Here is a 24197-nt window from a genome sequence, read left to right on the forward strand (position 1 = left end):
GATGTATAATGGATGAGACAGGTCTGGTAAAAAAGTGAAGTCATTACAATAATTTAAATCGCACGCCAACTCATCAGAAGATAGCTTGACATCAGCTTCCTCTGCCTCCTGGCCAGTTTGAGCTAAATTAATTCTGATCAACTGACTAACCGTCTCTTCTTCGTGACCTTCATTGCCGGAGTCAGGTCTCTCCTGGACTGGGGCAAAGGCTTGACTTGGTTGAGATATCATCCTGACGTGGAATCAGTGAGTGACTCAAACATGTAGTTTGCGTCACAAGACCAAACCGACCTGGTCAAAGATGAGTCATCTTGTGCTTGATTCACTTTCCTGGGATATTTGTCATATCACCAATTTTTGTCAAAGATATTTTTAGTTTTTTGTCTTTATATTGCAAATATTTTGAAAGGTCTTTGCCCTTTTGCCACATTGTGTTACCCTTAAACCAGTGGACAGCTGGAACAATAACTGCAATGTTTAGCCTAACTTGATATGTGTTTTAAATCATTTTAATTATATTTGAATTATAAATTACTAGTGAAGTGCCTATTCTAAACCTGTCTGTTTGGAATGAGCATTTATTTTGTCCCGTATTAAAGCTCAAGAGCTAGTCCAGATTATGTCCTTGTCAATAGTGAGTCCACCTCAAACAGTTGTATAATATACGGGCACTTCACACCCCTGCAGTGAAAAATAACACTTCGGGGGTGTTATTTCTTCATATATTGCATGTTGGCTATGTAAGAGGTCTGTTAAGCAACCGGCACACCTTCAGACCCAAGTTTGCAATTTCAAAATAAATTGACAGTAACAAAGTGTAGTCTATAACAGTCCACATCACACCAAACTGGGCAATGCACTTCCTGGGACTATTAAAAAATACTGCATGCCAAGTGTGAAGCATAAACAGGTCACGTATGCAAGCAGAAGGACATTGGTGGAATTAGTAGGAAGATTGGGCCCAAGTATGCCACACCACTACTGGTCACACCAATGAGAAAACGTCTGAATACACTGTGTTTCTACACGGAGTGGAAAAGCAGTGAAATGCTCAGAAATCACCAGGAAATGGAGGTAGAATCATCTGGTTGAGAGATGATACTGGCAGAAACACACAAGCTACACCCCCCTCCTCACTTGGCTCAGCAGTGCCAGTGAACAGATGCACAGGTACTTGAGATGTGCATTTTGAGAAACAAACCAGCTGACTGTTTTCTGTCTATCACTGAATGCTGAGCTCGTCCTGAGTGCTGCTGCTGCTGCTGCTGCCGCCGCTACTGCAGTTGTGAATAATTCAGTTTCACTGCAGCTCATCATGACTGGTGAAAGGAGAATTGGGAAAGAGAGGAAGAGAAACGTAGACGTGTTTCTCCTTATTTTTCTTTGTATTATTCCAGTTTGTGATACTGTGGGGCCTGGGATAGAGCAGTCGAATTGAATCGAATTGGATCCAATCAGAGTGAATTGAAGAGAATTTGGGTTAATTAAGACAGAGAGGCACAGACGGAGACATGGAAGCAGCCAAGTTGGGACTGAGAAAAAAAAGGAAATACAGATGAACAGAGTGAAATGAAAAAAAAAAAAAGAGGAAAGAAGGGAGCCAGTGCTGATGTGCGAATCTCCTGCCCGACGAGAGACTGGACTAATTATCACTCCAGGGCTGCTCTGTTCTCCCACGCACAGCACAGTGTCACTGCAGCAGGCTAATGTGGGTCTGAGCCCAATCCACTCTGTCCCAGAAGACGGATGTATGAAACAGTCGGGCATCACTTCACGGTCACTGTGGTTCAGGGACCTGTGGGGTGTTTGTACTCAAGTTGTGTACACAATGGCTTAATGGTTTCCCTAGTTGATGAATTGAGATAATTCATCAATATGTTTTTGTCTCATCCTTCTTTTGGTTATATAATATTTTTTTTGGGGGAAAGGAGGTGCTGTTTGAGTGAATCCAAGGAGGAAATGAATCGACAGCTTCACTTTGTTAATTTCATTATCATCATTATGCTTTTACGACCAGCATAATCAACGTCCTCATCATTTAGCTGTTGTATCGGTTGAAGCGAAGACTCCAAGCAATTCTGCAAGCATTCTTTCTTCTTCTGTTTTTTTAATGCTGTCTAAACTTCCTGCAAACGAACTGAACCATGATTCATTTTAAACTGGACTGACCGACTACATTTTGTTCCGTTGGTCCAAGGCTCCATTCACACCTGTTATTGGAATCTGGACTAAATAAAAAATCAGAAGTTACACGGAAGGTGTGAAAGTGTCCAGATGTGGGATTTAAGTATTTTCATGATGGAAACGTGACAAACAGCATGTAGGCAAGAAAAAAAAACATTTGTCAATGCAATGGCACATGAAACACTAAAAAAGGTGAACTGGGATGATTTTTATATACTGTATACATTTAGTATGTACTGTATGTCAGCTACTTGTCAGTGTGTCTCAAACCAAAGTCGTACTTGTGCAGACAGCAGACAAGCATCAGTGATCACAAGTAGGTACGTGCCATAAATCCCAGCTTGGTTTGGAGTAACCCAGCTGGGTAGGTTTTCAATTCAAGGACCAGAGCTTGTCTGAGGTTTTGTCTGAACATGTTTTCCTCCTCAGACATACTTTAAAAACAAAATTTATTTTGTGAAAACTCCTTCTATCTGAAAACTGCAACCATATGATTTTATTTTGTACTCTGCTGACAAAATGCACAATACACCTACACACAGACGACAGTATAAACTTTAGCAATTTTATCATTATTCTAAACATCCAGTTTTCATCTTTTTTTTCTTCATATTCCCATTTCCACCTATTATTTATATAATTATAGTCTTGATATTCTTTATCACACAATGGCCTTTTGTTACTCATGTATTTCGCTGCCATACGGTACAAATCTTGAAATTTTGAATCAAACACACAAATCAAAATCTGGTAAGGACTTTATTTGTCTGTCTTTGTCCATGTGACTGCGTGGGCTTGTTTACTCTCCTGCCTTTCCCTTGAGCATATAAAATGAGTCTCAATCCAGGAGGCTTTGTGAACCAGGTAGTTTGCAAAGGTTAAACCGAGTGTTCAAAAGAGTGTCTTTGTGATCGACGTCACCAGCTCGTCCCACCCATATTATGGTTGCCTAGCAACGAGCTGAAGGTGGACACGCCGGGATAGTTTTGACGTCCCTTGGATTTTAAATATGTGAACTGTAAGCTGTTCAATCAGTAGCATTACCTCTTTGGAAAACAGTTTGTCACTGAAGCGTATTGAATCCTGGGATCGGTTGGAGCCTTCTTTCTCCGGTTTGGAAGGACGCATTAGTCATTTGAAAGAGCGTTTGAAATGGTACAGCCTTGTCACGCCGCTGTGACACAGTCGGTCTTCAAACGCAGCCTCTGAAGGAGACGGCCTCTGAATTGAGACACAGCCATAGTCTCCTGATCCCATGACTATGAAAAGGAATGTGTTTGTAAGGAAATAACAGTCAAACTTAATGAATATGATTACTATCTTGTATGGGAGCTGTTAGGGTTAACATTATTTTCCTACAGTGAGAATCTGAGTTGTAGCGTGTTTTTCTTATCACAAGGGACGGAAAGATTATTGCGATGCACATAAAGCCGATGGTGGAAGCTTTTCTGGGAATAAAAAAAAAAGCACAAAAGAGTTATAATGTCCCCAGCTGTGGGATAAAGGATGGTTGTGTCACCAAGCCCCAAAGACACTTTAAAATTTTGCTGCAGTGACAAACTCAGCATCTGTTTGGCGTTCCTCATAACACCTCTCTCTCTCTCTCTCTCTCTCTCTCTCTCTCTCTCTCTCTCTCTCTCTCTCTCTCTCTCTCTCTCTCTCTCTCTCTCTCTCTCTCTCTCTCCCCCCCTCCCCTCTCAAGGAGTATTTATTGTTGGAGCCTCCTGTGTGCTGTCACCGTGGCACAGTAAACCACTGCTTGTTTCTTAATATTCCATTTTCACGCAGCACATACAGACGTGTGTGAGACACCTGTCTTGAAGCCAAACCCCACTAAATCTCACATTAATTACATTATATCCATTAATCTAAATACATAAATCTTCAGCTCCTTGTGTTTTCTACTCTCTGCTATAGCGACGGTGTCAGGTTGTTATTATCCGACCATTGGTGGTGCTGTCTTATTTCTGTCTGAGCATTAAATGAGAATACTGTGAATCAAGTTTTATACTTTATCACTTTTATATTTTTCGAAGTACTTATACCTCAAACTTGCAACTCAGAATTTCTGAGGGTGGACACGATTTCCTTTTCATTTTTGCTAAAAATATATTTGTGACAATATGATTAATACATAAAAGAATATCTTAATTGCACCAGCGTATAATCACTTCAATCAAATCAAATGTAGCTACCTTATCATATTTTTATGTCCATGCTCAGCGAAAATGTTTAGGAAATATACTTTACGCTTTCTAGTGGTGAGGAAAAGGAGAAGATTGAGGCTCTTCTCATGTCTGTCTGGTGACTAAAAAGCAACGCCAGCGGTCAGTTAGCTTAGCTTAGCATATACAGTGGAAACGGGAGGGGTTCGGGACAGCTAGTTTAGGAGCAGTTACTTCTAACAGCTGATAGATAGCTGCTCTCTCTAGCACAAAATGTAATAATTCAATGTAATATCATGAAATAGTAAATGATGAAATGTCGATAAAATAAATTATTAAAGTATAAAACATTTATTGCAACATACAGTCTTAATACATGCTTTTAGGTGCAGTCTGCTATCTGTTTTAGAAAGATGCTCACATAGGCTGTCCAGACATGTTTTCGTTCATATGAAGGTTATATGAACGAAAACATTTGCCGCTTTCACCATCTCACACTGCTTACATATTATATCAGTCTGTGACCTTTTATTCCCAAACCACTTCATCACCAGAGAAGTTTGCTTCTGTCTTCGGTGACAGAGTTGGCAGCAACCTTCTTTTTTGGCTTTGGGGCATCTCATCTAATTTCTGCTCTACATAATCATGAGATAAATACATCAACACATTGCGGTATCATTAAAATCACGATATGACACATTTTCATCAGGGAGAAGAAACGTGTATTCTCATGAGTTATATAATATGGCCCGACCTTCGCGGTTTCCATTTTTTCATATGATTGCATTAATAATTTCTTCTTTATTTATTAGCATTTCTCACCCAAGGATTTTTTTCGCCACATTTTTTTTTGTCATTTCTATGCTAAACATCTAAGCCACAGCAGAGTCCATCCATGTGTAAGGCCATTAAGGATTCAGCTGAAGATGGCACAGGCTCGCTGATGTAAGAACAGGATAACACATAAGAAATATCTGTTCAAGGACTGTCTGTCTGTCTGTGTGCATGCGTGTGTGTGTGTGTGTGTGTGTGTGTGTGTGTGTGTGTGTGTGTCTGTGTGTCTGTGTGTGTGTTACTGCAGGACCAGCAGCCTCTGAACAAGAATTTGATTGAAGGGCACAATAGTGTGATGACGCCCAAGCTTTTGTCAGGGAGACGTGAGGGGAAGATTGCTGAATAAGATTTGCCCACGTTCTTATTATTCCAACTGATGGTGGGAGCTGTGCAGCCATCACAGGGCTTTCTCTCGGCGTCAAGGCCCCCACACAGACCCCCTCTAAATATGATGGATGGGAATATCTGAGATTGTGGATTATATGAGGTTGGTTAAGTATAAAAAAGAAGAGGAAGAAGAAGGCGAGCTGCTGCTGTGTATGAGGACACTTGGCTTCAGCCGAGGAATCGTCTGCTGCTTTGTAATACAGCCGCAGGCCAGTGGGAAGGGAACCCTGCCAAGATGAAGTCAGTGTTTGTATCCGGAGCGGCCTCCACGGACCACTGTCCTTTGACGGTCACTGAGCTCACTTTGTGTTTCAATCAAAATTAGGTAATTTGGATGGAAAGCACACAACGCATCAACTGGCAGTTTGTTTAGTCCTGTCAGCTGGAAAAAGTAGAAAACCAGGAGTCGGACAGACGTGCACCTAATGCGCGGGTTGAGAACATGACCTGGTGCAACAGAAGAGCTCGCTTCACTCAATAATTGCAGGGTCTGTTTGTCTAGAGAACTCTCAAAATTACAATTCATCCTTGATCCTTATTTTAAGGATTTCTGAACTGTTGGGGTAAAACAGAGAACTGCATTTTAAAGAAGAGAAGTTTTTAAAGCCTTTGCTGGAGGGCTTCTCAGCTTGAAAAACACAGAATTTTAAGGAGAGCATTCGAGGTCCGCTCGTGTTTTCAGGGGCTACGAGACGAGGCTGCAAAATATCTGAAAAGATTCCAAATTGTTTGAATCAACAACAGATCCTAGTCTCAAGTTATTCTATTCCTCATTTGTTTTCCTGTACCCAGTACAGTCATCCAAATTGGAAGTTAAATTTCCTGTTTGTGCGTATACGTCTGCGATAGAGAGAGTGTGTGCGTGCACAGCAGCAGTCAAGTAGCCTCTGGGCCTTGCTCTGTGCTCAGCGTGATTCCTTCAGTGGGGGGTAGAGACGCTGCTGGAGGAGACACATTCATCTGGACTGAGGCGCAGTGATTCAGTCGAGGCAAGCTGCAGGTAACAAACTGACAAGGAAACATATCTTCTAAACCAAAGTCTTAAAAGAAAGAAGAAGGGGAGAGAGGAGGAGGAGGAGGGAGCGGGATTGGGGGAGGAGGTGGAGAGGAGAGTCGCAGAAAATGGGAGGTAGAGGGGTAGCGAGGGAAGGGGGGGGGGGGTGCTGAGAGAATAGTTTTGTCGGAAAACTCAGCATCCGTTTCACAGGCCTGAGGCTGCGAGTTGTCATCTGCAACATTTTCTCTGCAACCCCCTGGATGATTTCCTGCCTCTCTCTGCAGACTCTTTTGTTGCAGCAGTGTGCAGCCCAGTGTAGATTCACTGGGAAGCACTCACTGTTGGGATGCAGGTATTTTCACAATCACTAACATAACAGATAATTAAAGTTTGTTATGCAACGAGGCTGCACAGGCTGTTCTTTCCACCCGGGTGCCTCCCTCTCACAGCGAGGATTCAGCTGCGGCGTCGCTGTTCACTGAATGTTTTACACGATTCAATTGGAAATGCAACGGTTTGTTCTTCCCTCTGTTCCCCCCCGGTGCATTATATTGTGTTTATCTTTTCGTTTCTCATCACTGGGAGCGAACGAGTGGACATGCATTTCCATGAGGCACACAACAACACAATGAAACCACAACCGTATAGTTTCAGTTTAAGGACAATTCCAGCCGCCCTGCAGTACTTCCACGCTTTTCAGTTCACGTTTTTGCTTTGTCCGAGTGATTTGTTATTACTCACTTTAATTTGTTGGATTAAAATCAATTTCCCCCATGAACAGCGAGGTTTCATAAATCACCAAGCAACATAGTTTTGTAGTAAAGGCTGATGTATCGCATCTATTCAGCCGGTCAGCAATCGATCATGAAAATGCCCATGAATCTTCTTGGCAGGTTAAATGGTATTTACTCTGCAAAAAGTGAAGTGCCGACTAACTGGCTGGTTGCAACTCTGTGTGATACCCTTGACCTTTTTGTGTTTGCCGCGGCAGTAGCCTCTTAAATTATCAATAAGGGAAGCGTCGAGCCACGGTTAGGTGGGCAGAATGCAAAGAGACGCCTCAGCTGCCTGTCCATAGAAAACATAGGACGAATCATTGATCTTACAGGAAAGTGGTTGGCTGACACACTTGTAATTATTACACATTGTTATGATTTAGTGGCTTCTAAATGGAAGTATGAAAGAGGCTTAGTGGTCTAAGTGGAAGTCACCTTGGACGAGAACATCAGCAGTGCTGGTAAATGGCGGCGATGATAAGCAGTTGCGCTCTAATCGTATTAATGTGGTCAGGCTGGTCGTCCTAATCCCTCCGTCTTTTACATTTAATATCAGGATGAGAAGGATTGCTTGTCACCGTTTTCCTCTTCAAATCCAGACATCTCTCTTTCTCTCGCCTAAATAATCCCTACATCGTGTTTGTCAGGCGAGTGCTTCCTGTTTCATTCACGTCGGCCGTTCGTTTGCAATCAGTGAAAGCAATATAGAGCTTAATAAAGATGGAGCGCACACACTCGAATATGCTTGCAGTGTTTTAATACCACAGGACAATATTTCTGTGCCTCCCATGGGCCTCTTTCATTTTGTTTTTATGATGGTGAAAAGTTTTATCCACGTGGACGTTTCTTTAGCCCCACGACAAACAGCCGCTGAGGACACGTTACCTGCAGCTTAATGCTTGTGTAGAAACCGGTAGAGTGCACAAAAGAGACAAAGTGTGCCTTTCTTTTAATGTGACAGTTTGAGTGCTTTACATTTTTAACAGCTGCACAAATAATGTATTCTGTACTAATGACTGTTCCTGGCCTTTTCTCTCTTTTCACAGCTCCCGTCAACCCTCATCTGAGTAAGTAACGCGCATCGCAGACCGAGCTCCTTCTGTCGTAAGCACAGTCTGTGAGAACAGTGGGAAAACCCAAAGTTACTATACGTCCCGTAGAGATCTGACTCTCAACATGTCACGCTGCACTGGAAGATCTCTCTGAGTAGAGCTAAATAATGCATGAAATATATTACTTCCCCTTTAAGAAGTCACAGTAATCCTGAATTAGGCTATCTGACATGTTGAGAGCTTTAAATCTCTGCAGAACGCCTGGCAGACACTTGGACACTTCATTTGCATGAGATATGTGGTGTTTGTGCCTGAGTACATTTGCACGCACTGTGCTAAAGTTTAGCCCCATTATGGATGCACTTCATTTTTGAAACTTTATGAATTCACACCTTGAGAATCCATCTTAATCACTATTTGCTGTGCAGCAGTGTGCTGTTGTGTATTGTGCTTTATTTATTTATAAAGATATGTATTTTGTTGCGTGTTTCGTACACAAACATTTGCCAACATCATAACAAACATCCTAATCACCAACATCATTATCTAAATCCCTGAAGGAAACGATCTTACCTGCACACCTCCTCCTTCCCTCCTTCCTCGGTCTATCCTCCGAATCCTCCCGTGCTCACAAGGCGAAAACATTTAGTTTAGCTCACAGTGGAATGGGGCGTCGGTGTCTAGCGCCAGCAGCTAGACCTCCATTTAAATCTGCGTGCCTATGAGGGGAAGAGTCAAGAGTATCTGCTACCCCTGCCCCTTTCCTCCCTCTCCATCACCACCTCCTCTCTCCCTCTTGCTCTCACTTTCCATCTCTTTGTCTTCCTCTCCCTGCCTCGCAGCACAGCTGCCCTCTTCCATCCCTCGGCCCATCCACCCACTCTTCAACTCCGTCTACGCTACCTCCATTACCTGAGTAAAAGCTGCTCCTCTCAAGGTCACCACTCCAAACTGCTCCCAGCTACGTTTTAATAAATCAATGAATATTTATCAGAACACACGCGTGCATCCTGAATCTAAATCCCCTTTTATTTTTACTATCTCTTTGAGGACTCTGCTCAGCAGCACCATGATTGTTACATGAATTAAGTAGAAGTTTTGACACTGTTGATCCTCCCTCTGCCCCTTAATTAAAGTGAGTGGGCTGGTTTCCCACACGTGATATTTCCAACTCTTCATTAGTGTACTCACTGTTAGACATTCCCCTACATGTGAGCTATCATCACCTCATGCTGGAGTAACAATTACTCTTTTTTTTCGTGAGGGTTGTCCAACCCCACATGTCTGCACTCTCCAGTGGTTTAAAAGTTCCTGTCAACGGGGGCGTGGAGAGCAGAGCGGGAGGAAGGGAGGGAGTGTAAACCCACTGCAGAGAAGATGGAGAGTGACACAGAAGGAGGGAGGTGGAGATGATTCTAAAACCTGATTACATAGAGTCCGAGTATTGCGATACTAAAAAGCATCCAAGGGCAATCAACACAGTTTTATGTTTGATCGTGCGCAAAAGTTCAACAGATTTAGTTTCGTGCAAGTGAAGATGCTTTCAGACGTGCACTCCAGATATTCTACTAAAAGATAGATGGACTGTTGTTCCAGACATTCTCCAGAGTTTCCCCTTCCACTACTATAGTAAAATGTCTGGATCATGGCCGAATATCACCATATAGCTATACATATAGTTACAAGACTGAAAATACTCAAAACTAAAGGGATACAAATATGTAAGGATGAAAAACAGGAGCCACTCATGTAGAAGACGTCGATGACGATGTCAAATTGGGAAAACAAACAAGTTTCGAGAGCTTGATGCAGACGCTGTTGTCAATGTGCCTCCGCCTGCTGCGCCACACCCACCCGAACACTCCGGAGATATCTGTGCTTGGAAGAACCTCTGTATGTTCTATAAATGTAAAAGGTAAACTCTGAATATTTCCGGGCACAATCCTGCAGACATTCTCTAGAGGTCATGTCTGAAAGTAATTTACTACTAATTCTACAATGTCAAATACAATCTAGAAAAACCATCAATACCTTTAACCAAACCTCCTTTACATGAGATTTGTATTTAGTGTAATGAAATTTACGTAGGTAGTAAGTGTGAGTATATTGAATACCATCCATCAGTAGCGGACATGGTACAACTCTAATAACCAGTTTTGAAAATCACACACTGCAGTTGAGTGTGTTTCCAGGATGCAGAGACTTCCTCTGTGAACTGAACCCGACTGCATGCCGTCGTCAGGGAAAACTCGTGCACGCTCCGTGACGTCTCCACAGTCACGAAGAGGTCAAATCTTAATTTAGAAATTCTGTTCTCCACATCGTGTGGCGTAATTAGGTCTTGGCTGTTGCATATCCCCCTGTGACACACGTCTAACGCACGCACACACGCACACACACACACACACCGGTAAAAGCTCATAAATTTACAGTAGGTGTCACACTGCTCACATACTATACTGTAGCCTCTAGCCAAGTGTGTAACTTCTTTTTGTAGCAATGTGAATGTTAGAGCCCAGTTTTTCTCTGTGGCTCACCAGGAGAGTTCCACTGCAGCTTTGAGGAGGAGCCCATCTGCATGTTCACCCAGGACAAGAACGACGATTTCGATTGGACACGGCACAGCGCCGCCACCCGGGACACCAAGTACACACCCAACACCGGGCCTAGTGGTGATCGCAGTGATTCCAAGCAGGGTGAGTATGCCTTTCAAGTTTAAACGCTGCACTCACATCTGGCTTTTTGCCTGCAATGGGAATGGATTCTCTATTGACTCGCCGGTCAAATGACTCTGCCACCTGCACGTGTTTTAATCGGCTCCGATTGGGACTAATGGTAATGTAACATAAACGGGTGAAAGCGGTAATTTGGCAAGACGGCGAGGTGAGAGAGCAGCTCAGTCGTCGGTGCGGCTGTGACATTGAGCATGACCAGAGGAAGAAAACAGAAATGTTCTCTACTGGCAATGGGAAAGAAGTCAATTGCCTTTTGGTGTAAAAGAGGTATAAGTGACCATTTATTGAACATCTCCCCTGATTAGTAATTGTGCAGTTACAGTGTGGCTGTACTTTAAAAAGCTCCACTTCCAAGGCTAAAGAGCTTATCATTAGCTTACTACTTCACAACATTTATTTCTGTCAGCGTCCTGTTCAGTGTTCATATATTTAGCTATCAAGTGCACATTTAGACCCTTACATTACATTTCATTTAGCTGACGCTTTTATCCAAAGCGACTTACAATAAGTGCATTCAACCATGAGGGTACATCCTCGGAACAACAAGAATCAACAAAGTACTTTTTGTTCAAGAAAGCCAAAGTGCTACAAGTAAGCGCCATTTAAGTGGCCTGCAATCCCATCTGATATTTTCAACCAAATCACAGAGTTACCTATAATTACCTTGTTGATCAAATCTTTTATTATTTCAGCCAACAAAACTTTGGGTAGCAGATGAGGAATGAGAACCCAGCTTTTGTGATCCATTAATGCATGTTGGGCCCTGGAATCGTCCTGTGTTGTAAAACTGTAAAACGTTTTCAGTGATGGAACAGAAAGCCTGAAACACGTAGCACAGCTGATTCATTCCTTGGATGAACCGAATCATTCCTTCATATAGCTTTGCACTTGTGATGCTATGGGGATGAGCATATTGTGTTAATAACAGTCCAATTATTTATTTACATATTTGTCAAATGAGCTGGAATATATATGTAAACTATTTAAACCGTGAATATGTATCATACGCAGAGAGAAAAAAAATTCACGAGAGATATGTTATATTGGCTACAGATGCATAAAATAACAAATTAGATACAAATCACCAACATCTTCAATAGTCATCCAGCAGTGAGCAAGTTGCCCTCGTTAATCTCAGCTGGGAATTTATCTCTATATGGCCGATGCACCAACAGGAAATGAAACAGTTGGTTTAAGTGTAATCAATTATGTCCGTGTGGCTTTGCAAACACTGCACCTGCTCACTGGACTGGGAGTAAGTTGGTAGAATGCACACATTTAAATGTACAGCACACACTACATGTGCGGTGTGCTGCTACTCACCACACACACGCACACACACACACACGCACGCACACACACACCCACACCCACACACACTGACTACACACTGTTTCATATACAATCCATGCGTGAATACTGGAACCCCCACAGTTCACAGGCACAGCAGTGTGATTATCACGTAATTGCTAAATGATTTGGCAAGGTATAAAATTAGCAGCATTCCATGTTGATTATGTCATACCTGTATTTGCAAACATGGCACTAATGCTGTCGCTTTTTGAAATATCACAATAAGATGGAAAGGTTGAATTATAGAGAATTTAAACTTAATGCATTACAATGAATCAATGAGCAGCCGTGACCTCTGATTTTCAGGCTCATCGAATTTGCACAATATTTAATTTTTAATCTTTTACTTAGATGTGCAGATTTTTAAGAACTTAAATAGCGAATTAACTAAACTGAAGTCCTGTGAAACCCCGATGATAGAAGTTATATCTGTGGTGGAATGTGCCTGTCTGCTATGGGGCTGTGGCACCAGCAGCAGCTGAAGCAGTAAATAATGCATTGGCTTTAATCACCTAATGGTTTCAAAATGTCCAGCATTTCATTACCGGCCCCATTCCTCTTTGGGTGTAATTATCTGCTATGAGATTCAACATGAGGGAGATATTCCATTTGATTTCGGCTGGAGGGGCGTGGAGCCGCTCACTAGCTACCTTCACTGTGCCTGTGGCAGATACCAGATCGGCTTCAGATTCTGTGGCTCTGACACAATCAGACTGTTTGACTCGCCGCCATCGCCGCCGCTGTTCAGGCCTGCAGACCGGGGGAGCATGAACGTAACCCCATTGTTATCGGCCCGATGTTCCCCCTGGTTATTGCTATTAGTAAAAAGAGAACTGTCCCTCATAGAAAGCCACGCTCCTTATCTCTGACATGGAAGGTTTCATTTCCATCATGCTATCACAGACTGGCTGAGCATGACCACGGATGCTTCTCCCCAGTGTTTACAGTGGGAAAACAGTTGTTGGTGTATCAGAAGGCGGTGAGAACGAACTGTAGTTATGGGATTGTGAACACTGCCAGGCAAAAGCTTTCTCCTTTTTTAGTTGGTGTAGTTAACCAGTCAGGCACAAATGCTCTGTCCAACGTCCTAAAAGATTATCATAAGGCATAAGCAGATGTATAATTGTACTGCATATATAAGTATAGGCAGTGGATATATATGGCAATTAGCTTAAATACTTGTTTTTATGCCTCGGCACCAACCATAGCCACTGGGTAGAGGCTTTCTGTTTTCTCTTCTGTGTCTTTCCCATTCTTTCGAACACGATAACTCAAGAATGCCTTGAGAAAATTTCTCACAGATTGGATTTTGGTAGTCAGAGGTCAAAGTGGCCTCAGAAAATATGGTTTTGTTGGCAATGACATACAACCCCACAATGGTAGTTCCAATGTTTATTGTAATTTTAGTTTAACATGCAACTTATGTTGTAATAATTGCTCATTTGTACCATGGGTAATTACCCGGTTAATTCCATGTATCTGGAAATATGGCACTGGATAAAATGTACCCCCTGTCTGTATAACATTTGTGCACCAAATGGTAGTTCCAGTTTAAGGTGAAGGAAGTTCCATCCTATAGAATCTCAATTGTTGGTTTTGCTGTATGCGTGAAGATGAAATCACGTGTAAATCCTGCTTCCACTAACCTCCTGTGTTCATGCATGTCTGTGTTTCCAGGTTTCTACATGTACATTGAGACGTCGAGGCCGCGGAAGGAAGGGGAGCAGGCGCGGCTCGTAAGCCCGTTCTTCAACGTAGCTCCTAAAAACCCCTACGGTATCACCAACCCCCCGGCCTACTGCTTCAGCTTCTTCTACCACATGTATGGAAAACACATAGGTACGTCACATTTCTTATTTGCTCCCTTGTCCACAGCTTGTGTAACAAACAAAACCTGAGCTTTGAAGAATGCAGCGGAAAGGATCTGCTTAATTAAATTCATTGCTCACTAGTTCATGGAAATAGATGAGGATCGAATAATTACTCTCATTCTTTAAAGAATCTGTCGCTTTTCTGTAGCTTTTGGCCGATTGAGCGGAAAAAGCATATTCTAGTGAAGCTCAAATTTGCTTTGCTAAATGAAGGGGATGCGTTCTTATCTGCGCGGAACTAAACCGTCAATGAGGAAGCACCACAACAAGTTTTATTTTCCAAGAGAAGAGTCCGTCATCAAGCATCCGCGGGACATCTCAGTGTCTTTGAAATCCATAAAACGGAGAGATGAGTTTCTTGAAATTGCTGTCCGCCACCTACAGTGTGCGTGTCCCAGTGGGCTCTTCTCTTCTGTGTTTCTGAAGAGTAGTTGTTTGTGAGACAGAAACACAGGAGTCACGCTGTGAACAGAAGAAGAATAAAAAGCAGCGGCACTTTAAGACAGTTTTATCTCTGTGGCGAGTGCTGTGGGGACTTTTACGCTTTCATGCCGAAATTTGGTTAAATGCGGCTGTCAAATAGCTCACACATATTATATCTCATTTTTACAACAAACACTAAGAAAGGTGTGCACACTAGACCTGGGCATTAGCTCTCACATTCCCCTCTGAATGGAGATAACCAACTTGCATGGCCTGTTTGAAGATGGCAGAGTGACTGAAGGAGCTGCTCTGTGGCGCACGTCTGACTCTTAACTTTCTTTCACAAGGAAACCAATCAGTCGACCACAAGCTCCCCTGCTCTGAGTGCAAACTGTTTGTGGAGATTGTGAATGCGGGAGTGATGAGCCAGATTGGATCTTAAGCACAAAAACAGCAGCTTCACACGATGTTGAGAGCCACTAGTGGGGATTTCTCTGTCAAGCAGGTTCATGCTCGAGTTTGTCCTCTTTTATGATCCTGTCAGTCTCCAGATGACATAAACGTTTGGGAAATCTGGCCGACTTTGTTCATACCCCGGCTTTGCCAACTCTCTCCCCACATTCTCTGTCTCAGTGGAGATTTATACATCCAATCAGAGCGGTGAAACATGTGGCGTAGCTCGGAGTGACTGAGAAAAACATAAAGTGACATCTTCTACTTTGCTCTCTCTACATGCTGTTTGTTTTTCCTTTGGAGAAAATATACCATCCAGTTCAATAAATCCAGTCTGCATGGCGGAATCACCTGACCTTTCCGTATCCGCGACAGCTACGCTCCGGTGGCTCTCCCATTGGGTGCTCCTCTGTCAGGCATCGAATCAATCCTGCCTCATTATAGATCAATGGTTGTGATTGGCCCGACAGGCTTTAGGACAGATGGGAATCGGTTTGAACAGGGGGGCGAGTCCAACATGCAAGAGCAAATGAACATGAGCTCACTGATTGGACTGGTTTCCAGACTAATTGAGTCATTCATCTGCAGATATTATCAATGGCACCCAGTTCTATCCGCTCCAATGCCTGTGAAACCCTTTCTTCTCTCACGCTGTCCCTTTAAAGCCAGTCATTCACTGTGCGGCAGCTATGAGTCTTAGGTCAGTGCATCAATGTGTTGTAGTATCATCTTTTGTAAGGTTTGTTAGCTGTTTTTGACCAGGCCAAGAAATGTCTCCTTTTGTCTCTCCTCTCTCAGAAGCAAGGGGTGTTGTTTGAAGGACCATCACTGTTGACATTTGCGTCTTAAACAAGTCCACTGATCCGTCCTCTGTGATCCGTTCACAGGCAAAGCAAGCGCGGGCATTATAGGCACAACAGCCTTCAAGCACAGTTTGTGTGGCATTTGAGGTTGACATGCAAAGTCAGAAATGTTCAAATCCCACACCTAGTCATACTTAAAGCCACTGAAGACACACAGGTTCAAATCCAATATTTAACATGTTTGGAAAACCCCTAAAACATTTTTTCTTGGAGGTCTTGGAAACTGATTATCCGCCACGAGGACTGTGTTGTTTCGGTTTGTTCAGATTGATTGACAGTGACCCATCAATCGGCATCAGTCATACATTTTCCAAAAATACGATTGGTGCAAGTATGTGACATCACATTTTCCAACAGAAAACCAGTAAAGAAAAGCTCAGATGCAAAACAATATAAAATTAAACAAAATTAAACTTCTCATCTCAAACTAGAACGCCTGTGCTAACATTCCCCCAAACAGGCAACCAAGCTGCTCTGAATTCCACACACTCAGTTCCCTAAATGTGCCTTATTTCTTTCTTTTATTTCGAGATCCATTTATTATTCTGTGGCAAATTTCAGAACACGCCACATATCTTGCAACGTTCAAAATATAGAAAAGTAATCGTGGATCCACCCCCTGATCTGGATCTGCACCAAAATTTTATAGATTCTTCCCTGACCCATACTGCATCCTTCCACTAAGTTCCATCCATTCAGTTGTTATTACGTAATCCTGCTTACACACCCACGAAATACTACTTTTATAAAAAAAACATAATGTAGTCCACAAATATAAAAATGGTGAAGTAAGAATAAGCGAGTACTGAGAACTGTGAATAAACACAGAGGGAACAAGTAGCAGCGCTTTTGTGCTCATTAAACTTGCTACTAAAACTGCATGAGACTGTAAAATCACGACAGCCTGGCAACGAACCTCGTCTCCCTTCTGATAAAATGTTTACAGTGAGCATTTGGCTGCGTTTACCTTCGTATTCTAGTGAGACATGGATGGTATCAGCAGCGTCTCCACCCACCACCTGCTCCACTCTGAGCTTCTGCTGGACCTGCTGCTCCATCTCCAGCCCACTCAGCTTCCTCTCCTCCTCTGTCTTTCCTGTTTGTGGAGCACTGGCTTATTCATTCTTTTTGAAATATATTTTCTTTTTTTGTGAATTTGTGTCATTCCAAACTTGTTATTCCTTTTGGGGCTTATTTATTGCCTCTTATTTGCATTAATAACATAAAAAGGCCTACAGATGGTTCTCTTCAATAGTAAGAGATAAACCTGTAGCCTGTGGAAATATCATTCTTTATTACATAGATTTGTATGCAAAAGTACTTTTTGGGGGGGGGAGAAATACTAACACACTTCACCCGGTGAGTCAACAGACACCGATTTTTGTTCCTCTACTTGGGGCTCCACACACAACCTCCATTGAATTAAAAATCAGCTTTTAACAATGTTGGTGAACTAACCATTTTGGCTTAAGTTGTCAACCTGCCTCCTTCAGGGCCGAAATTTAGACTGGTTACTTTTCCGCTGTCCTCGGTGGAAAGGCTGAGTGTAAGAATCCAGGTGGGAGAGAAGGACCCAAACATCTGGAGAGGTGGAGAAAATGTAAGGATAGAGGTGTCAGAGGGCGACTCAGCGGGGAGATGAGAGCTCCTCCGGCTCCCTGCCGAGGTTGAGTAGGCCATGACATTTCCAATTTGCTCAAATTGATCGCCGGCCAGACCCTCTCTTCCCTGCCCTCCCCATCTGTGGTGAAGCCCATGCCCAGACTGTGGCGTGTTATGATGAATGGGCTAAATGTCAAGGACTTGAAACCCAGCTCAGATCCTCTATAGCTACGCTCCATTTAGTATTCTGCCTCTCCAGCCGTGAGAGAATTTGCCCCTGAGCTCAGGAATGTTGGATTGTGATATTCTCTACCCAGAGAACGGACGCGTATTGGTAAACGGTCCATGTAACATATGTTCACTTGTACTATACGGCCCCACAATGCTTCTTTTTTTCAAAACTTAGTTGTATTTGCAGTTGAAGGCGTTTTGTTATTTCGAGCCGTGCAGCTCCATCCTGAAACCCGAGGAGTTGGATGCTCCTTGGGACTTTGCTGTTGAGGTTAGTCACAGTCAAGTTGTGACACGGCAGCGCTAAAGGCCAAAATCAGTCGATAAGGAGTCTCGCCTACACACTGATGAAAACAGTGGCACAGGCTCAAAGAAACTCCTTTGTCGCTAGCTAGCGGGGGGATACCTGAGACAAGGTCACACTTAATTACTGAAGCGCACATCAAAGTTTGCCTTTGGAGCCCGTGTCGCATTTGTTTATAGGATTAAGTCTCCAGCAAAGCACAAAGCAAAGCAAGTCTGTTTTAAGTCTGACCTTCTGAGAAGCGATGGAGTCCTCCTTTCATTAGCGAGGAGGGTGGTACCGCACCTCAATCCCCAACTCGCTCGTCCTCACTCCATAATTGAAAACTTCTAGGAGCCGCTGCTCACTTTTCACTCGACTCACATCTTTCTGTTCTCAGATCTTTTTAAATTTCACAAGTGTCTGCCACAGGTATTTCTGTAAAAAAAAAAAAAAAAAAAAAAAGAAAAAGACAGAGATACTCCAGATGAATATCCAGCGCATGACTTTGCTCGGGATGTGATGACACCGGCATAACCACCTACATCGCAATGAGTTCAAAGAAAATGTAAGCCAGCCAGCTCAGCAAGAATCCCACTACATCCTAAACACTTGGACGGTAGATGAAACCGCAGGTCATGTTCTGTACAAGAGCTCATCTCTCACTGGATATTGGGCTGTCGTTGGGAGAAAGTGTACACTCTGCTGATAATATGAACAAGGACATACAGTACGGCTTTCCCTCCATTGCTCACAGAGATGTTTTTTAGCAGGGGGCTGTACAGTAATGAGGCACCTCGCTGTGGCAAAGATGCATCAGGGGCGAGGTGACACTCCTCCACGCCGCTGTTTTTTTGCTCATCAGTTGTGTCAGCGCAGAGGTGCCGCTCTCCATACTCGAATTTCACTTGACTTCAGAGCGGTGGTCCTGCTGAGCTTCTCCACTGTGTCAACGCTAACCTGATTTGAGTCTTTGGATGCTGCTCCTCCTGGCACGCCGCTAAGAAACTGCAGTCTCACGCACTCGCACACGCAGTCTCCCTGCATTGCAAATAGAGAAACGAGCAGATTGTGTGGTTAGAGAGGCGGAGAGGGAAGTGGTTACACTCGGTGTCATCATCTGACAACATATCAAAGTCCGGAGCCAGACGAGAGGAGAAGCTGGAACTCAGTCCTGGTGTCTCTTCCTTCTCAATAAGAGACTCCATTTCTGTCTCATTGTTAGAGTTTGACATCTATTCAGTTTAAAAGGCTGAATTGTCATGTTGCATTTTCTAATTCAGAGTTCAACCTGCACATTCGGAGGGGAAAATTCTCCATGGGTACGGTATTCTCATAACAAATTGGCCATTAGTGATAATTATTTTGGATCATTCATATGACCTGAGGTTAACGTTTGCATCTGGTCGACTCTGCTCTTAAAACATGAAATATAAATGCTGAGGACAGAGGTCAATGTGAAGCTGAGAAGTCTAGATCCAATCTCACTCACAGGTTCACCCTGGAATTCACAATGGACTCCTCCCTCCCATGTGTGGGTGATTCTTTACTGTCTTATATACATTTTAAGTAGTTCTACACTCAGAGCCAAGGTTTCTCACCTGTCTTTGCACTGCAGACTTTCTTTATACTTCAAGATTTTATTTTGTGTCCAAAAACACAGGTTAACCTTGAGAGAAGATTTAAGCATGAGCCCTAAAGGAGTGGTGGGCGAGCATAAAAACCACAATTCATCTGTGTGTATTTTATTTATTACGGATTAACACGAGAGCAACACTCACACTGATGTGTGTGTGAGTGTGTGTGTGTTTTTTTTTCTTCAATTTCACTATTCACCAGAGAACAGTTTGATGATGATGAGGGCAACTGCAAAATAATCTACGTGAACGAATCCATTTTACAATTCTAGAAATCTCTCTTCATCTGTTGCTTACGTATCTCGAAAATTGTTCATGTCATTGGTGCGACATGCTCGATATTGATCAACTTTAATAAGCAGGTCCCTAAAGCTTACGTGCCAGTAGGTTACTGCAGCAACCAGCATCACCACAGGCCAAGAAAACAGCCCATTCCAAACAGGCAGGTTTACAACAGGCCCTGCACTAGTCAAGCACATGTTCTGATGCACGTGAACCAGGGAGGAATACGGCTTCTTTATCTGATTAAAAGTGATGTAAAAAATATTGCTTTACAAGCAACATTTCAGCACCTTATCAGAGCTGGTCACATGTCATTTGCGAGAAGCTGTAGAGTAAACACTGCAGGGTTATTATCATACAGTACCTGTCAGCAGGCATACTGCAAGTGTGGTAGAATATGAACCGTTGTGTTTTGACCACGCAAATCTGTTTCACTCGTGCACACAGACCAAACAATGCTGAAAGGTGGTGACAACAGACTGGTCACCTGAAGTACTGTTGACCTACTTAGCTGAGAAGCACTGTATTGTTGTTGAGAGCACGGCAGGGGAGGAACGAGGGCACCAGGTTTAAGGTTATTATCACAGAAATAGTCTATAATGCGCTACAGTATGAAATTGGTATCAAGGTTTCTCTAAAGGCTCGGTACAGGTCCATGTGGCTGTGTGTACATGTGGGTGTGTAACATCTATGTTTCTCTTGCGTCCATGCAGGAACCCTGAACGCCTTCCTAAAGCAGAAGGGTCAAACGACCTCCGAGGGTCCCGTGTGGTTGCTGACTGGTAACCAAGGTGACCGTTGGAACCAGGCCAAAGTGAGCATCCACCCGACAGCGTCATTCCAGGTGAGACCAAGAAGCAGCATTCTGACTGTTGCCCTATTGTCTTCCTCTCTCTCTCTCTGGGTGTGTACGTGAACCGTTAGTTTCCTCGGGGGTTACGTGTTGATGAAGCGCTTCACAAAACCTCAATGTAAGCAAAGAGGTGGACAGGATCCGTGGCTATTGAGAAAGAAATATCACTCACACAGTGCCATCAAGAAGCCTAATCTCTGTGAGTAGGGAAAATAGAACTGCAATATTCTCCATCATTTTTACTGCTGCACTTGTGGAAAGTAATTATAGCCTCAGCTGCACTTGTGTGGTTGTTTTTCCTGTTCCCACTCACCACAGGCTTTTTTAAATTTAAATCTTATAACATAAAAAACTGAAAACAAACACTCACCACCTGCTGTTACTTTTTATAAGGGGGCAATTTGGCTTAATTACACTGTGTGCTTACATTTTGGGGTTTGTCTTGCAGTGGCACAAATTTTCTTGTTTTTGTGCTCGATCAAGGCCGTTCAGGGAAAAAACTGATATTGGTTTGTCTCTCTCCAGGTGGTCCTGGAAGGTGTCCGGGGACCGGGTATCGAAGGAGACATCGCCATCGACGACGTCACGCTGGAGGAAGGGGAGTGTCGAGACCCCCCGCCCAGTGAGTAGCACCACACGCACCCACCTCCTCCTCTGACCTCTCCTCGGACGCCTGCTCCACCTCGCTGGACGAGCTCCAGATTTACGAGAGTGGACGTAATCTAAGAGGGTTGCCGCCATTGAACCACCTTGTCGCGGAGGGGGGGTTGTCATAGCAACAGTGTTGTAATCACATGAGTGATAGCCACGCCGGCTGAGTGGAGCACTGTAATTGCGCTGTAGGAACAAACAAAGTGTAAAAAGAGGAAACCGGACAGAGAAATTTGCCAACGCTGTTCCTGCGATTTATTTCATATTACATATGATTGGAGGAATATTATTTCCAGAAGCTTCTCAGACTTACACGTCCCTTTCCCATAGCAGCGGTGAATCAGGGTAATCTTTTTCCATTTGTCATGACATTAGTGGGAAATAAGCAGGCAACTAGAAGAGAGTCAGAGTCGGTTATCTGGCTCTTGCAAGAGAAGAAGCTTTGTATTTATCCCAAGATTATTGTTGTAGTTGTTTCTCATCTGGATCATTGAGTCAAAGCAACAGCATTAAATCATTGTAACAGGTGTAGTTGGCAAGGCTGAGGACGTTATGAATTATACAATGAAATCTCATTTGATGAATCTTATATGACTATGTGATGTAAGAGGGAAAATTTGAGGAATATCTCTTGAAGGCTGAACGGTTGGAGGATGTTATTCAGAGAAGCTGTTTTAGGATCTGGTCATACAGGTTAAATTAAACTAAAGCTTCATCTTCAGTTATTATTTATAAATAATAATATACAGTCAAATTTACGAGACAGATGTCGTGCATTCTCTTCCTTCTGTAAATTCTGTAATCTCGTTTTAGCTGTTTGCTTACTCACCCCTCCTTGTTTTTACGAATTTGGTGTCTAAACACAATCTTATTTCTCACTTCCTCCTGGTGACAATAAATTCTGTCAATTACCAGCCGGGGCACAGGAACCTACGCTGTCCGTTTCCTCGACGACACAGAGCAGGCTGTTGTCACGACTTTCAAAGCTGAGGTGTAATTTCCTGTCAACTCTGACACACATTCAGCGCTTGTGTCTGCTGATTGACGATCAATATCTGTTTTTCTCCATGGCCTTTTTTCTTATTGTTTTCTACCTGACATGTGAATATGTTCAGTCAAATAGCACTCTGACATCACAGGGTTCTTAAAGGAATAAATTGACATTCATGAAAACGTTTATTTATCGGAAGATCAATATGGGTTGAAAGTGATCCTGGAGCTGGGAGGCGCTTAGCTTAGCTCAGCATATAGACTGAAAACAGGCAGAAACTTTAGCCTGGCTCTGACGGTAAACACCTGAAGCAGAGGTTCCCTCAGCACATGACCCCAAAAAGGATCATGCCATATATATATATATATCGATTTGATTTGAGTGAGCTTACATTACAATTTACCAATGTGCACATGTTGCACACATGTTCCTGTGGTGCTGTAAACTGAGCTGCTGTAGCTGATGCTGTCACATGGAGTCATAGAGACCAGTATTTCTTAATTTCTTAATTATTGTTGAAATATGCCCTTTCGAATTTTTTTTTAATTGGCTTTGGTTTCTCAGTACCATCTTCCTCAATCCCCTGGGGCCTCCCATCCGCTGGTTTGGTAACTACTGCCCTAAAGCACACAAATTAACACTTTTAATTTAGTTTGTCTAGTTTTTACAGAAACATGGCTTTAGGGGTGTTTGTTTGCTGGAATATGTTTTTGTCGAGTACCAATGATTGACAAGCAACTAAAACAAACTTCCTATAGGCCAGTGATCGTCCTATTAGGCCAAAAAAAAGTCTGACTCAAAATCACTACGTAAAATCACAACTTGTCATTTATTCACCTCAGCTTTAATTTTTCTACCAGAGACAGGCAAGCTGCTTCCCAAATGTTAGGCTTTATGCTAAGCTAAGCTAATCAAAATATTAAAGGATCAATCTTGGCAAGAAAGAGAATACATACATTTGCCACAATGGGATCTATTTGTTCAATTTTCCTGGTTTGTTTATTTTCCATTTGTTCTGTTTTTGTGTCTGGAAGCATTTTTGTGTCGTATTTCTCTTTGGTAGCGTTTATGAACAACAGATAACTTTCATATCTGCTCTTCTACCAATTCTAGATCTCAGCGCTGAGGCTCCGTCAACACCCTCTCATATATGGCTGCTATGCATCACCCTGGTGATGACCCTCCTCGAATGTCAGAGGTGACCCTCCTCTCCGTCCCCTCGGAGGCAAATATTCAGACCCACCGTCTGTGAGCTATCCTCGGCATCCAATCACCAAAGATTCATGCATCCTGAAAGCAGCAGGGGTCCTCTGGTGGCCCGCGGAGGGACCCAAATCAATAAAAAAGAGAAAAAATTGTGATGAAAAAGATACACAAAAATTAATAAAGGAGTTGCGCTAATTTTTTTAAAGAGACCTCTTTTACAGAAAACACTCCTCGGTGCAGGACTCGGGACGTCTTTACGAGCACAAAGACAGGCAGGCCGCGAGTGAAGCCTGGACTTTGGTGAAAGACTTCTCAAGCGTCGAGGGAGGACAGTTTGTAAAGCACAAGAACTATTTTATGAAGTCATG

The 24197-nt window shown here is 43.0% G+C and overlaps 1 protein-coding gene across 1 annotated transcript in view; it reads left to right on the forward strand.

Moving 5' to 3' along the window:
• LOC133024655 (MAM domain-containing glycosylphosphatidylinositol anchor protein 2-like) overlaps window positions 1-23825 on the forward strand; it is a 171991-nt gene extending 148166 nt beyond the window's left edge. Inside the window, 6 exon segments of the mRNA XM_061091819.1 lie at window positions 8390-8410; window positions 10936-11091; window positions 14161-14322; window positions 20842-20972; window positions 21507-21603; window positions 23737-23825. Coding sequence (XP_060947802.1) covers window positions 8390-8410; window positions 10936-11091; window positions 14161-14322; window positions 20842-20972; window positions 21507-21603; window positions 23737-23825 — 656 coding nt within the window.
• The last annotated feature ends 372 nt before the right edge of the window (window positions 23826-24197 follow it).

This window comes from Limanda limanda, chromosome 18 (assembly GCF_963576545.1).
Source record: "Limanda limanda chromosome 18, fLimLim1.1, whole genome shotgun sequence".
NCBI lineage: Eukaryota > Metazoa > Chordata > Actinopteri > Pleuronectiformes > Pleuronectidae > Limanda > Limanda limanda.